This window comes from Necator americanus, chromosome V (assembly GCF_031761385.1).
Source record: "Necator americanus strain Aroian chromosome V, whole genome shotgun sequence".
Lineage (NCBI taxonomy): Eukaryota > Metazoa > Nematoda > Chromadorea > Rhabditida > Ancylostomatidae > Necator > Necator americanus.
Window position 1 is genome coordinate 31,163,334 of NC_087375.1, and position 15,470 is coordinate 31,178,803.

At 41.5% G+C, this 15,470-nt stretch overlaps 4 protein-coding genes across 6 annotated transcripts; 3 read left to right on the forward strand and 1 right to left on the reverse strand.

Annotated features, from left to right (window-relative positions):
* Positions 1-4,178, reverse strand: RB195_015756 (uncharacterized protein; the record flags this gene model as incomplete). Of its 2 annotated transcripts, XM_064206620.1 has the most annotated exons (13): positions 1-121; positions 443-540; positions 602-688; positions 982-1,122; positions 1,199-1,271; positions 1,339-1,438; positions 1,971-2,099; positions 2,179-2,224; positions 2,278-2,407; positions 2,460-2,584; positions 2,980-3,128; positions 3,286-3,340; positions 4,161-4,178. In XM_064206620.1, 13 exons carry the CDS (start codon positions 4,176-4,178, stop codon positions 1-3), a joined length of 1,272 nt encoding a protein of 423 aa, XP_064062501.1. The 2 variants fall into 2 exon arrangements, with proteins under 2 accessions (XP_064062501.1, XP_064062502.1); XM_064206621.1 differs by lacking the exon at positions 4,161-4,178 and having other exon boundaries at positions 3,286-3,376.
* Positions 4,179-6,411: 2,233 nt separating this feature from the next.
* RB195_015757 (uncharacterized protein) lies at positions 6,412-7,083 on the forward strand (the record flags this gene model as incomplete). The annotated part of the gene is made up of 1 exon (XM_064206622.1): positions 6,412-7,083. The coding sequence occupies one exon, from the start codon at positions 6,412-6,414 to the stop codon at positions 7,081-7,083; it is 672 nt and encodes a 223-aa protein (XP_064062503.1).
* Positions 7,084-7,742: 659 nt separating this feature from the next.
* On the forward strand, positions 7,743-8,012 carry RB195_015758 (uncharacterized protein; the record flags this gene model as incomplete). Its single annotated transcript, XM_064206623.1, has 1 exon — positions 7,743-8,012. One exon carries the CDS (start codon positions 7,743-7,745, stop codon positions 8,010-8,012), a length of 270 nt encoding a protein of 89 aa, XP_064062504.1.
* A 107-nt stretch (positions 8,013-8,119) lies between these two features.
* RB195_015759 (uncharacterized protein) lies at positions 8,120-14,822 on the forward strand (the record flags this gene model as incomplete). Of its 2 annotated transcripts, none has more annotated exons than XM_064206625.1 (6): positions 8,120-8,315; positions 9,969-10,041; positions 13,715-13,787; positions 13,866-14,006; positions 14,439-14,521; positions 14,702-14,822. In XM_064206625.1, the coding sequence occupies 6 exons, from the start codon at positions 8,120-8,122 to the stop codon at positions 14,820-14,822; spliced, it is 687 nt and encodes a 228-aa protein (XP_064062505.1). The 2 variants fall into 2 exon arrangements, with proteins under 2 accessions (XP_064062505.1, XP_064062506.1); XM_064206624.1 differs by lacking the exons at positions 8,120-8,315; positions 9,969-10,041 and adding exons at positions 14,145-14,191; positions 14,289-14,376 and having other exon boundaries at positions 13,695-13,787; positions 13,866-14,072; positions 14,439-14,536.
* Positions 14,823-15,470: the final 648 nt, after the last annotated feature.

Below are 15,470 nucleotides of genomic sequence, written 5' to 3' on the forward strand. Positions count from 1 at the left end.
TCAGGATGCTGCGACGCACAATCCACCTATCGGGGAGCACACCGGAGTGGTACCGGTGCTACCGCACTTCGCACACGCTTTATTCCCAGCTTCGTAGATGACATCACCAACATCAGGTGAACTGAAAAGGAGTGGGTTGAAGCAAAAAAAGGAGGAATCTTATAAGATAAACACGAGGTCTAGAAAGCCCGGCAAAAACTTGCGTGAGCCTGAAGTTGTTAGATGACAAAGTTATGAATAAACGCTGAACAATTGTGAGATCCACTAACGTATACTTTTACCATGGAGTTTTTTTTTCTAATGATTGGACCTGGAGCAAAAAGTTGTTCCTAGAAGTCTAGCAAGTATTAAATATTGTTTGCTATATTTGACAAACACTGAGTTCACTGAAATGTTACTACACTTTTTACACACGGAACTTTCAGAAGAAAAAAAAACGTACTTGTCGTACATGCACATAATGTATAGTTTTCCGAGTTTCAGACAAGCATCTCCAACATCTATAGCACAACCAACCTTGGTGGCTCCATCATATGCTATCTGGAAAACAAATGGATGAGAAAACATTTGCTAGGGCATACGGTACTCACGGGTCACTCACGTTTGCTGCGGATATGACACTCTTTTTATTCTTGCGGTCGTCTCCGAAGCCCTTGTTTTCAAAAGACTTCCACCAACTAGCCACCGCCTGAATGCATAAGAATTCTGCTTTTAAAGTACCTCCTTGCGCAGTTTTTTTTTCGCCTATGGTCTTTGTCACTACGTAATTATCCCTTTAAAATGGGCAAGTGCGAATATATCGCTTCTTTCAAAACGAGAGGATCATACAACAACCAGAAAAAACCAAGGCTACTATTCGCTTCAAGCTGTCACCCATTTTGAAATGAATTTTAGTTTACTTACACCTCTTCCAGAATTACACCCCTCTAAGTACATATACTACACTACACTGTCGAAAGGGCTTAAAATCTTGAAACGAACTTTTTCAATGCCGTCTTCACCAATATTGCTGGTTGCGGTGACATCTTTGCTCCAGAAGTTTGCTCCGACATCACTGTTTAAACTTGAGGCGCAGTTCTTAATCTTCGCTATAGCCTTGTCTTCAAGAGCCTTGTCATATTGCTGAATAATCAAATGTATACAAAAACCGTTTTTACACAAGTTCTTGACGGGTTTTGAATTGCTCTTCACTTCTCACCAGTTCAATCATTTTTGTGGCTGGTTTTGCATAGTTTTCTCCAGATTTCGCCCATCCTGTAGCAAGGAGGCGTCTGCAGCACAAAATCATCATTACAGAAGAAAAACAGTATTTTTGTAGCTTTACTAAAAAAGCCTTGCCTGTAGTAGTTGTGCATTTCCAGTGCAGTACGTCTGAAAGTGTCCGAAAATTTACCTGTACAGGCCTTGGTACCGCAAAATGATGTGCTCTTGAAAACTGCTGCAACATTGAGAAAAAATGAGCGGTGAATTAGATGTTTCTCAAGACTGTTGCAAGTACTCAACTATTTGTTTATGCAACATGCCCATTTACGTATACGTTAGATACTCTCTTATTAATACTTAAAGTCCTAGGCACCCAGTTTTGACAAAGGAAACCTTTTTCTTTCGCAGTATTTCTTACTTGACGATCTTTAAAACAGGTCTAACGCAGTGTTAGCAATATTAATGAAGTGTTCAAGTGTTCTAAAATATTTCTCCTGTTTGGAAAAGAGTTGTGTCATTCACATGGTTCTTCGATATATCTAGTGTACAAGAATCCCTGAAACATTCACAGATCCCCGTAATACAAGAGAAAGGGCATCTTTTTCTGCAGTTCGCTCTAAATAAATGATATTCACTCATGCTTTGCCTGCGACTTCCAAAAACCAACATTTTGCAGTATTCATCGAATATTCGAAGCACATGTAAGACCAGATGGGCTCCAACTAGTAACATGTTTTTAGTTTGCTTATGTGAAGAAAAGAGACAACCTGGTTTGACTCTTTTTTGGCAAAGAGCATCTACGCACTTGCAGTCTCGATCAGTGCAGTATTTAGTGCCGGTTTCCTTCTCATAAACTGGGGCACCTGCAGCGGCTGGCCGAAAATGATTAAAATGGCCTTGAGTAGCGGAAGATCAGTGAAGGAACTGCTTACTTCTTGTTAAAGAAGCACAGCAGATAGTAACTCGTCGTCTGACAAATTTGGTATGTGCATGCGAATGCATCCATTTCCTCGTTGGCAAGCTTAACATGGATACTTTGTTTTCCCATGAATTGAAGAGTTTTAAAGTGCTAACCTGAGAAAACACTTTCTCGCCCTTTATTACGTTCTCATCCGGCTGGTTTGCAACTGCGGTGTTCCATTGTTCAGTCAGCAAATCTTTTGCTGTTTTGGTAGCGTCACAGCTGTTAGCTTTAATTGTTTTCCTACAAGAGTACTTCCATCATCGACTTCATTTTTGATTGATAATTCTCTTACGTCGCAGTTATATATCCGAGTTTATAGGCGGTGTCTTGGAACGTGGGTAATTGTGCAGTTGTCAATGAAGTAGGGCAAGTCGCAGCAGCAGCCTGTGCTTCTGCTTCTATATTGCAATCCCATGTCTGGAACAACTACATTAAGCAGCAAAGAAGGACTGCTACTATAAACACACATTCACACATTATGTTTTGTTGTCACCTCTTATCGAAAGGAGAGTTTTAACACGCAGCGATAGAGTAAAAACTAATATTGGAAGGAATGAAAGATGACGGGATTAAGACTGCGAGTTCTGCGATCTTTCTTGTTCTAAAGTTGAGATAAAAACAAGCGAATGTAATATTTCCAGATACTTGCAAACCATATTACTCGCCATGAAAATACAATAGAATTGATGGAGTTTTCCTTACTTTTGCTTCTTAGAAATCATAATTTGGGAACACTATAAAGTGATATTCAAATAAGTCTAAGAAATGGTAACAGAACCTGAACGCTTTTTGGGATCTACTAATCTACTTACCAGTTGATTCATTTTTTTAGCGCTCGGCAGTTTCGCGCCATCTTTACCTAGTTGCTGTCCTTTCGCTACTGTTCGACGAAAACCATTGATAAGTTCCAGAATTCCTTTCCTCCATTGGTCAGAAATTAGCGAGTTTTGACATTTAAAGCCTTAAAAATATGTAGAAAGACAAGAAGTGCACGAGAGGAAAGTTATAATAGTAGTTTATCACTAGAGTCTAGGGCCACGCAGAATTTTCGGAATAAAAACAATCTTTTGTATTGAACAGGTGAACATAACCTAGACACTATATTGTTGTTGTCTTACCTGCAGCTGAAGTGACTGCGTTGTTGTAGAGCTGCAGACTTGCAAGGAAAAGAGTCTTAAAAACAGGAATCAGTATTTCTAAAAGTACCATTTTTCATTTTTTTTTTGCATAAATAGGTGATGCCTACACGAAGCCATCAATTCGGAATGCGGTTTTCAGTTTTTTTTACGTAGACACCAAAATCGTAGTCAACACATTATGTTTCCAGAATAGAAATAAGACATGGCATTGACCCAAAATTTCCAGATGCGATAGTGAATGCGTTCAAGAAAATGGTGCTAACCTTCCTCTATAAAGATGTCAGAATGGTTAAAAGACGAAATTACTCCACGCTTCTCATGCTCTATGAATTGATGATTGTTTGCATTCTGGCTTGTTCTCTTACGGCCGATAGTCACGAAATTCGTAATGGTGAAAAGTGGGTGTATATACTAGGCTCTTAGTGGGGTTCGCATCCGTTGCGGTGTAGAAAAGTGTAGCTCAGACAAATGTTTGTACGCCTTTAGCTGAAAAGGTCATTTTAAGGTGGCGAATTTTGTCAAACGGACCCTTTGTAACATTGATTCAATGCACCCTCTTTGACAAGGGAGAGCGTTGAACTTTTCCAGCCGATCTTTTCTTGTATGCTATTGTCGAAGTAGTTCTCTGTGGTGAGATAGGACGCTATCGACGAAGATTTGTGTTCAGAGAGTCTCTTCCGTGCAGTGATGACCACTGCCTACGATGAAGAGGAAGAAAGAGCTCCGAACCTTGGTTTAGACTTGCAGGGAATTTTAGATCCGTGTGAGGTCTCGTTATTCTCTAGTATAACTATGCTCGAGGACGGTTATATTCAAATGCGCTTGATTTTAGAGTTAGGTACAAGGGGACTTACAAGAAGAAGCGGATTCATCGCTGCACGATGAAGATTGATGTTGTGATGTAGAGACTGTTGGCCACCCTATTTATACGCAGCAAATTTTAAATGTCACTGGTCCGTCAGACAAAAATCAAAACCCAAAGAGAAATTTAGCAAAAGTCCAATCCATACCGACTGTCACACGTGACATATCGTGAATTAAAGGTATGTATTTTAATGTGTTGTGAAAGGATGTCCACCAACGCTCACAGAATTAATTTAATATAGGTAGTTGCCTTTTGTTGTGCCTACGGTATGGAATGCAAAAATAAATGCATGCGAACTGACATTTTCAGAGTTTTCTGCTGCGATTCTAGTTATTCAGTTCGAAACGATAAAACCTCATCGCCTTACCCCAGTTGAAAGAAAATTAAGTTCCAGGTGTTATTTCTTCTGTCGTTGTTACAAGAGATCTTCATTTTCCAATTAATCATGTGTATCATGCTTAAAGCAGCTATGTTTGTTTTTCTTTGCGTTACTGGTTTTGTTTCTTTCCTTCAACAGAGACGGCGCTTCACAGAGTTATGATTTTCTTTTTGTGGTATGTTCCGACTTGACTGGATTGTGGTTTACTCGCCTTTTCTTTCATTTGAACTTCACTTCTTTCACTGCTGAATCACTCCATGTTGGAATACCACGCCATATTGATGTTCGTATTTTCGCTAGAACAGGAGTGTGGGCGACTACGCTATGGTGCGAAACTGTCGAAAGTGATGATATCATAAATAAAACCCCCGAGTACTTTGTGGAATTAACGGCAACGTACTAGGAATCTGAAGTAGTGAGAGAATCCGCAGGAAAAGGTAGAGATAAGATTGTAGTGGCGGGATCGCCGGTGATTCCATTCATCTCTCCATAATCGTAGTTGAAAAGGCGTTGAAGAACACAGTGTTTTTGCTACAACTTCAGTTACAACGCGCAACCCTTGAACGCTATCGACGCATGGGTTTGCAAAGGTAAAAGATCAGTGATCTCTTCTCAACAGCCTATTCAAGTGAAACTAATGGATAGGCTGCTGAGGGAGCGGATCGTGTGCATAGAGGAGCGTTCTAACGTACCTCGTAGGAACTTCAGCAGTTCCCACGCCCTTTCACTACTACGGTTGCGGATAGGTGAGCGGAACCACCCTAGAAACCGCACTCTGCAACGTCATCTCTAGCTTTTCCCACTGATTCACTCACCACGTCAGATTCGTGATGTGCTACCTTTATGTTAGGCTTTGTTCAGAAGGAGAGCAATTTTAACTACCTTCTGTCCCCCCTGCTGAAAGTGGTACGGGAAGGACCACACTTTCTAATAACATTGGAAGGAAATTCGACTATATGTTCTTAATTTTATATATTTTGTAGCTGATGAACTCATTCACTTGTCTTGCCATTTAAATGTTCATTTTACGGTAATTGGGTAATCTTTGTTTCAGTGACAAATCGTTGCGTATACCTTAATTATGATCTCCCGTTCCATTTACGTGAAACTATATGTTCCTAGCACTAGTATTTCGACAAAGCGCTGATGACGATCGCATTCTTAGAACTTGCGAGATGCGAGAATGCGAAAGTTCGACTTTCCTTGAATCTTGGCATAGAGATTGCAACTTGTCGATAGTCCAATTTAGCAACAGCCAAGATTGTTAACAAACTTTATTACGGCTAACGTTTCGGCGTCGTCGCTTTCGTCAGAGGACGGAAAGTTAGATCATTTGTGATTTATCCTCTCAAATGCCTCATCATTCCCTAAGATGCTACATCCAAAATGGAATTCAAAAGAGTCCTAATCGTTGTGCTTACCCAGGTAGCAGCTTTGACGTGATATTAGCGGTCCTCCGCGTGATAAAATCGGTCCGCTAATACTATTAAGGATGCGACCCGCATATGACCCCGTAGATCAAAACCCGCAAAGGTCTTGATACAGAGTCAGCTCGTTGGTTACGGCTACGCATTCGTCCTTTTTATTCATTTTTGGACTTTTAGCGTGTTAGAGCCGTAGAGATGTTAACTGTGTTAGTTCATGTAGTCGTTTATATTGTGTTATTGCCATTGTATGTAATTTCCATGTGTTAAGAGGTTGTTATTCACCAGCTCAATGTACGTAGCAATGTTTGGCACAGAAGCCCGATCAAGGAACAAGAATAAAAAAGACCAAGCAGAAGCCCGATCAAGGATGATCAAGGAGCTCAAGGAAAGAAGAGGCAGAAGCAGCGCAAACGAGTCCATCGGAACCCCTCAAGATGCCACGAGGAACCGAAGGTAAAGCTTCGGAGTCACAGCTCGGTAACTTTCTTTCAGCAATGGTTGAACAAATGCGGATTCAACATGAAGAAATGAAAACGCTGCTCACCGCCTTGGCACCCACGCAGAGAACCACCATCCAGGACGTTAGCAAGGATCAATACGACCAGCTGAGTAAGGACGTGCAAATGTTCGTGACCTACGAAGAGGTGGGTCACACTTTCGCTTATTGGTACAAGAAGTACGGCGCGGTCATCAGGGATTCGGTCTTACTGGATAGCAAGAAGCGCGACTTCATCCTCATGAAGCTGGACGAGGATGCATATCGCAAATATGCCGATGACATACTATCGACACAACCACACGAGATCGATTTCGAGACGACGGTCGCAAATCTGGAAAAGCTTCCTGCGTCAAAGAAGACGCTGATTCGACGACGGTACGAGTGTCTCAGGATAAACTGCCCGCCGCTGACTGCCAGTTATGTACCATTCCGCGACTGCGCTAACATGATCGAGTGGATGGACGAAGACGCTCGACTGAAGGAGCTGCACCACACAGCACTGAAAACGCTACAGTTCGCAGTAGGACTTAGGGACTTCCGTCGTTTCGTGAAGTTCGTCTCAGAATGCTCCGTCGACTGGATACGCACACAGAACATGCGCCATTGACGATAGAAGGCCTCGTTGCTGAATGTGAGAACTTCAACGCATTGAAAATGGACAATACAGACATGGAAGGAAGTCATGATGTCCATGTCGTACAGAAGAAGAATGGGAAGTGCTTCAATTGTGCAGGACCGCACTACATAAGGACATGTCCGCTTCTCTCCTCCAACACTGGACAGAGGATGCGACAGAAACCAAGAAGAAGATGCAACCTTCGCAAGAGAAGCCAGTGCAAGAACGTTGTCACCTTCGCCGCTGAGAACGTTCGAACCTAGCTCGATGTCAATATCAGGGGAAGTTCTCTACGTTTCCAGCTCGACACAGGTGCAGATATCACGTTGGTATCACGTCGAACGTGGAAAAAACTCAAATCTCCAACTTTGGCACCCTGTATCATGTCAATCAAGAGGGCAGATGGATCACCGATGACGATTGATGGAAGATTCTCCACAGACTTCTTTGTCAGAGACCGCGCAGCAGGGAAAAAATCCTAGGTAATGGAACTTGTTACGTCACCGAAGGCACGAATCTGCTAGGACTGGAGTGGTGTATTCAACTTCCAGCGTACAAGAAGTTGAAAGACAAATACCACTGCCGAATGGTGACTAAAGAAGAAGCAAGCCGAGAGGAAATCATCGCAGAATTGAAGAAGCAATACGCATATGCTTAAGACACGACATAGGACGGCAGAGTTTGGACAAGCTGACGTCTTGTCACACCTGATCCCTCCAAGACCGACTCAGAGAGAAGATATTGTGATAGCCAAAATTGTACAGGACATTCTTGCTGTTCAGAGTGCTGCTGTGAAAGCACTTCCCGTGACCAAGAAAACTACTGAAGAAGAGTCTAGGAAGGATGAAAAGTTATCTTATAGATGCTCTAGACATGGCCAAGCAAGCCTGAAGGACAAATCAACAGCTGGAAGGCTCTGAGCCACGCATTGTAAGTGCAGAACGGATGCCTGTATTTTGGCCACAGGATCGTGTCAACCTCACTTCAAGAAGCAGTCTTGAAGCAACTGCATGAAGGACATCCAGGAATGACAAGAATGACGATGCTCGCCCGAGGATATGTGTACTGGACGAACATCCACAGGGACATCGAAGAAACTGTACGCCACTGCCGCAACTGTCAGGAAGCTGCGAAGATGCCAAAGAAGACAGTTCTCATTTCTTGGACCTCTGAGAAGAAACCGTTAGACAGAATTCATATCGACTATGCAGGACCACTGAATGGTAGGATGAACCTTGTGGTAGTTGATGCGTATTCGAACTATGTTAGTTCTTGTAGTCGTGTATATTGTGTCATTGCCATTGTATGTAATTTCCATGTGCTGAGAGGTTCGTATTCACCAGCTCAATGTACGTGGCAATGTTTGGTACACTTACCCGATTTTGGCTTAGTTTGTGCGCAGGTATGCGGTCCAATAAACCATCTTCACAACCCAATCAAGGACACAAGATGGCGTTTATGCAATAGTACGCGCAGCGTTTTTCGCAAGTGAACACATGCGGGCGAGATCATATTCATTTGATAGAGAACTGACTTCTGTTTATGGAAAGCAAAAGATATTCAGATAATTTTTGCTATACTTCTGAATTTTCGACTTTTTTACTATTAAATTTTCCTGAGCCTATCTCGGCATTTGACTGGATGACTCAGCTCTCTGGCTCATCAATGGCTGTCAGATTTGTGACCAAAAACAAGAACATGCATAGTGGAGTCATATGTAGGGAAGGAATGGAGCTGATAACCATTTAGTTATCTGTTCAGGAAATTTTTAATTTTTTTTACTACTGAAATATTTTTTAAACTTTCGTAATTCAGTTGTGGATTAATATTCCAGGCTGAAATTTTTTGTGTGTGTTTCGTACATGAATACTGACATGTGGTGAAAATTTCACCCAAATCTGCTGAGTTTTTGTTTCCACCGAATTGCTGCGCTTTTGCGGATCTACCTTAAGGATCGGAGCTAGCGAGTCAGTACCGGTGCCATTGGATTCGGCGTGGCCTGGTTAGGCATTGTGCAAAATTTGGTCCCATTTCTTCGTTTCTTCGCGGAGGAGTGGGCGTGCAAAAGCGCTGATTCCGATTGTCGAAGATCGGTGGTAAGCGCAGTGGCGCACAATTTGTGTAGCCGGCCGCACAGGCCGCTGTTCAGGTATGAACTGTTTCGATACCGTCGCCACTCGAAAGAGAACGGCAATAAAGTATTATTAATGAAAAAACTCGTAGCGGAGAGATTGCGTCTTCTATTTTTTTTATTTTCGATTTTTTTTTGAATTTTTTTTTGTTAGCGAAAATATTCGAAAATTCATATCTCAGTTGTGAGTTAGGATTTCGAGGTGAAATTTCTCGTGGATGTTTCTCACAAGAGTACTGATGTTTCGTGAAAATTTGCGTTGACTTTCTGTTTCCGCCCAGTTGCTGCACTTTTGTGGGTCTCACGGGACGAGCGCAACTATCGAGACGGTACCGACGCCATTCGCTTCGGCGTGCTCGACTTACATAGTGTGAGGGAATCGACTCCGTTTATGAGTTTCTTGAAGGAAAAAAATAAGCGCGAACCGCGAACTGCTTCTCTCCACTGGAATTGCCCACAACCTATTTTTCGAGACGGCCAAGGGGCCGTCGCGGAAAAATTTGGAGTTGGACAGAGTGACGGGTAATGGATATTGAAGGTCGGATAAAGGGATTTGCATTATCCTTTGAGGCTATAGCTTATTGGTATCACTCGGAATGGTCGCATTTTGACGAAGTTTGTTCAGTGGGGGGTTTTCTATGACGCTGATCACACTTGCATGCGACCGGTTGAGTATGGGTGCATGGGGAGGCGGATGGAGGATGCCCGCAGGGCACCATGTTGTTTCCGAATTCGAAGCGTTAAGAATGCGGTGAAAACTGGGACAATGGGGTTGCTGATGACGCTGATCACAGTTGTATGCGACCGGGTGAGTATAAGTGCGTGTACCTTGTTGTTTCCGAATTACGATGCTTAGACAGGGCAGTGGGGGTTTTAGGCGACGCTGATCACGCGTATAGCTGCCCGATGGTGAAACGATCGGATTGAGACATGCCGGAAGATCCCTTTAGGATATTTCTACCTTTTTCAACACTAATGTTTGTAACTGGGCGTAGACGTTGCGCGCCGACATTGTTACCAGAAATATGTGCAGTAGGCTGAGGATACCGACTCAAACAGACATGTCTCGTGTTGGATGAGTTAAGGGATCGCTGTTGTTTCCCACGAAGTAACAACAAAATTCTTTCAAACGCTTCATTATTCAAATCTCTATCCCCTCCTTACCGCTGCACACAGCGTACACGGTTCGTGAGCGCTCAGAGCTACTGAGTTCATTGTAACCATAGCGTTTGATTGGAGGAGAAGCAGCCGTAAGCGCGTACAAAAAAACCGAGAGAGATGAAGAGATCACAAATGTGTGTGCGCCAGTGTGTCTGTGTGTGGAATACGTGAATTGTTGCGTACGATGTGAAAGAATAAGTGGGTGTAGTCCAGGAAGTGAAAATTAAAATAAAAGGTAGGAAAGGAAAAAAGAGAGCTGGTCAATTTTTTTCTATATTTTTCACGTTAATCCCTTTTCGGTGTTTGGATCAAGTTGGAAATGTGACTTAAACTCAGTATTAATCAAAAGTGCTTTCAGTATTCCGGAAAAGCGGAAATACCTTTACCTGTTTTATATGAAATAGAGTGAGAATGAAACGATTTTTATAGGATTATGACCACTGTGGTGGAATAGTACAGCCCATACTTTATTAGGACATGGGTTTTTTTAATGGAAGAATGAAGATAAATCCTAACGAATTTGCCCAACATACGAAAACTCAGAAACTCGAAAACAGAAAACTCCAATATGAGTTTTTTTGCCTAAGAACTCGTCCAATACACTTATTGGGTAGTGAAAGCTCAACATTAAAAGGGAACATTTCACTTGCTATAACGCAGTTGGGACCTGTTCTATTAAGAAAAAAATCGTCACACGGTCCCTCTGCGTGTAAACGCAATTCTGACTACTAGGCCACATGAAATCTATTCTCTGCTGGGGAAGAAATCGGAGAGTTTCGAATTGCTGAATCCATAGAAATTCCTCAGTACTATGTACTATGATAATATCACATCCCCTTCTATTGTAAGGATGGGATTAAACACCTGGTTCCTTATCATATAATATGTATGTAGTTTAACCGAAAAAAAGGATGGACAGAACAGCGTAGGAAAATTTTGAACTCGGTAACCCTGTACTCCTGTGGTACTGAAGGATTTCCTATGTCATTCGTGCATTGTAGTAACACCTTTATAGCTTGGTTTTCATTGGCATTACTACATTTTTTTCAAAAGAAAATGCTCTCCACGGTCTTTGAAGCAAGTGCAGTTAGTAACTCTAAGACTTGCTGCTGAGAAAAAAACCACCATGAGTCACTTGTGCTTGTTTTGACCTATCACATCATCTCCAGTGACATTTCCATCTGTTCCAGAAATCCCAACTACATCATGTATAACCCAAAAGTTTTTTTACGCATTATTAATTCCTATAAAATCCAGAAAAAGTGAAACAACCACTGTTTCCACCAAACATTGAACAATTTTTTGAAATTTTTTCCAATTTTTAGGTTTGTTTAGAACTTCAAAGACCATGGTGCTATGATTTTCTTCCTTCTCCTTCTTTACAAATGCTTTTCAGACAAATAAATGTGAATGCATCAATACAAGTGAACCTTCCTCAAATTTTAGCTTCCCGCGGAAGCTACCAAAACTTCAACGATGTAGTTAGTAGGAGTTGAATTACCAGGAGGCTAAAAGTGGTAAGCTTTTAGTTGGGGTGCTGCAACGACACTGATTAGTATTCTTTTTCCGCTTCATTTTTGAGAACATAAGAATGAAAAGAAGAAAATTTCACAAAACCTCTATATTAAAAGTAAAAGTAACGTGTAAGGTCACTAGCACTGGTTTCAATCCGCTTCAGATGCGCCAGTGTGTTTTAATGCAATTCGCAATCGTTGACATTTTGGAAAGCGTGTTATACGTGGCTATACAATGCGGGAGCCAGTCGATAATCAGTTAGTGTTTTTATCCCCCAGGCAGGTGTGATGCCTATTTATCGACCTTGTAGGGAGGGAAGGCCTGGTTTGCGTTGAGAGCGGTTTCAAACCATCTAGCCTGCTACAGCGGGACTCTGACGGACTGCGCCGAGCTTACCCTGAGCCTATATATTGTGCCTAGGTATTCAATTAAGGAAAAACTCACATCTAAGAGCACCTACTTCTCCTCTTGTAGTTTTGTTGTCATGATGGTAGAACAAAAACCATGAAGCACTCTTACAAATACGGGCTATGCATTGTTAGAGCCTTACAGTCAACGTCATGTCACTCTTTTGACTGACTTCCTTCTCGCCCTCCACGCGATCGTCGCTAAAAGGTAAACATGTTTTTCTTGGATTCTCTTGGCTTGGAGGGCATAGTGATTCGGGAACATCGCATTTTGAATTCGTAAAAATTTTGGCATGAATCTCAGGTTGAACGAAAAATTCGATTGCCATAATAAAAGAAGTGGCCAAACTGGATAACACACTGTTCTGGCTACAAGAACTGCTCCTTTAGGACACATGCAACCTATCCATAAGATGGATATGGAGGCTTGTACTTTTTTACACTAAAACCTAAATTAATCTTTGAGAGCCATGCAGTTAACGGTGGATTTCATCTACTTAGTTTTTTCCTTCTTCGTGGACAGAAGTAAACATCTTTATCTTGGGATTTCGGCTTGAGGCATTCAAAACTGTATTTTTTAAGTAATCAGTGATTAGTAATTAAGTAATAGTTACAGTAATCAGAATTTCGCAGATGAAAATCATTTGATTTTAATCAAATGGTAAAATTCATATATCTTAATGATAAAAATAGTAAAACTGGATAACATCCTGGTATGAGTACAAGCACTGTTACTTTCAGGACGTGTGCAATGTATCCGGGATACGGGAGGTTTGCAATTTCCTGCAGCAGCGCATTAATTTTGACACCGACATTCATTACAAAACTTTCGCAGTCGAAACAGTGCGTGAACTCTCTTCCTAATTAAGACTACCCTGATTCTCCAATGTAGCTGGTCATTCACATGCTCCGCATGCTTATGGAGCACATCTGAATGGATTGGTGAGCGAGGATTTTATCGTAGTTTACATGCGAATCGTACGAGTCTTTTGAAAACAAGAGAAATATTTTAGAATACTTCGTTAATATTCCTAACACTGTGTTAGGACTGTTTTAAAGACCCTCTAATAAGAAATAATGCTAAGGTCTTCGCTTAAAAAACTGGATGCCCGGAATCTTACGTATGAATGAAACAGTGTCCAAAGTAAACGAATGGAAATGTTGCATACATGAATAGTTGAATGCTTGCAGCAGTTCTGAGAAATATTTAACTCAGCGCTCATTTCTTCTCAATGTTACAGCACTTTTCAAGAGCACCTCATTTTGCGGTACCAAGGCCTGTACAGGTAAATTTTCGGACGCTTTCAGACGTACTGCACTGGAAATGCACAACTACTACAAGCAAGGCTTTTTGAGTAAAGCTTCAAAAATACTGTTTTTCTTCTGTAATGATGCTTTTATGTTACAGGCGCCTCCTTGCTACAGGATGGGGGAAATCTGGCGAAAACTATGCAAAACCAGCTACAAAAATGATTGAACTGGTGAGAAGTGGAGAGCAATTCAGAATCCGTCAGCCGCTTGTGAAAAAAGCAGTTTTTGTAAACTTTTTGATTTTTCAGCAATATGACAAGGCTCTTGAAGACAAAACTGTAACGAAGATTAAGAACTGCGCCTCAAGTTCAAGCAGTGCAATCGGAGAAAACTTCTGGAGCAAAGAAGTCACCGCAACCAACAATATTGGTGAAGACGGCATTGAAAAGGTTCGTTTCAGAATTTTAAGCCCTTTCGACAGCATATGTACTTCCAGTGGTGTAATTCTGGAAGAGGTGTAAGCAAACTAAAATTCATTTCAAAATGGGTGACAGCTTGAGCCGAATCGTAGTCTCGGTTTCTTCTAGATGTTGGGTGATCTTCTCGTTTTGAAAAAAGCGATATATTCGCATTCGTCCATTTTAAAGGGATAACTACGTAGTGACAAAGACCACAGGCGAAAAAAAACTGCATAAGAAGGTACTTTAAAAGCAAAATGCTTATCTATCCAGGCGGTGGCTAGTTGGTGGAAGTCTTTTGAAAACAACTGGCTTCGGAGACGACCGCAAGAATAAAAAGAGTGTCATATCCGCCGCAAACGTGAGTCATGCGAGAACACTGAATACGCTAGCAAACGTTTTCTCATCAACTTCGTTTTCCAGATAGCTTATGATGGAGCCACCAAGGTTGGTTGTGCTATAGATTTTGGAGCAGCTTGCCCGAAACTCGGAAAACTATATATTATGTGCATTTACGACGAGTTTTTTCCCTTTTTTTTGTTTTTTTCTTCTAAATGTTTCCATGTGTAGAACGTGCAGTGACATTCCAGTAAAGTCACTGATTATCAAATTTAGCAAGCGTTGTTGTTAGACTTCCAGGGACAAAGTTTCGAAGATTTTTTTTGCCTCAACTCAAACTCTTTCAGGTCACCTGCAATTGATGATGTCATCTACGAAGCTGGGAATGAAGCATGTGCGAAGTGCGCTAGCACCGGTACCACTCCGGTGTGCTCCCCGATAGGTGGATTGTGCGTCGCAGCATCGTAAACTGGAACCACAATGCAGAAAAAATGGTTTCTAACGGATACCATTACTCAATAAATATTTTGCAGCATCCATTCACAGCGTTCATAATGCTATAAGATGTTACACATAACTGCACGATCCAGATTCTTCTCACCTTTCAATCTGTAAACATGGGGTTCTTTCTTTTTACCGTCAGCAGTTCCTTTGCAAACAAAGCGAGAAGGCATCGAATGTTATCTTTCTCTGACCAAGATAATTTTCCTGTAAGATAGGTTTTGCCAGGAAAAGTCTCTGATATCCGATACTAGGCTATAGGGGATGATTAAAGCTGCATCCTAACAAAGATATAGTTTCGTTTTTTCCGTCCCTCTCATTTCTGAACCAAATCAACGGACACAAACGGAAGAAGTACTTCAGGAGGAAATCTGAGGGTGAATATCCTGAGATTTAGAAGAGGACGGAATTCAACGTTCCAGTCCTGTTTTGTGACTGGAACGTTGAATTACGTTTTCTTCTGAATTACAGTTGAGAAATACGAGAAATTGTAACAAATCATCAAACTGATTACCGACATACTACCTAGTTCACAAGAAGCATTTCATCAAAAAAAAAGGAACGAATATCAAAAAGTTAAAAAAGAAGTTAGCAGTTAGTCTTTCTCTTATAAGT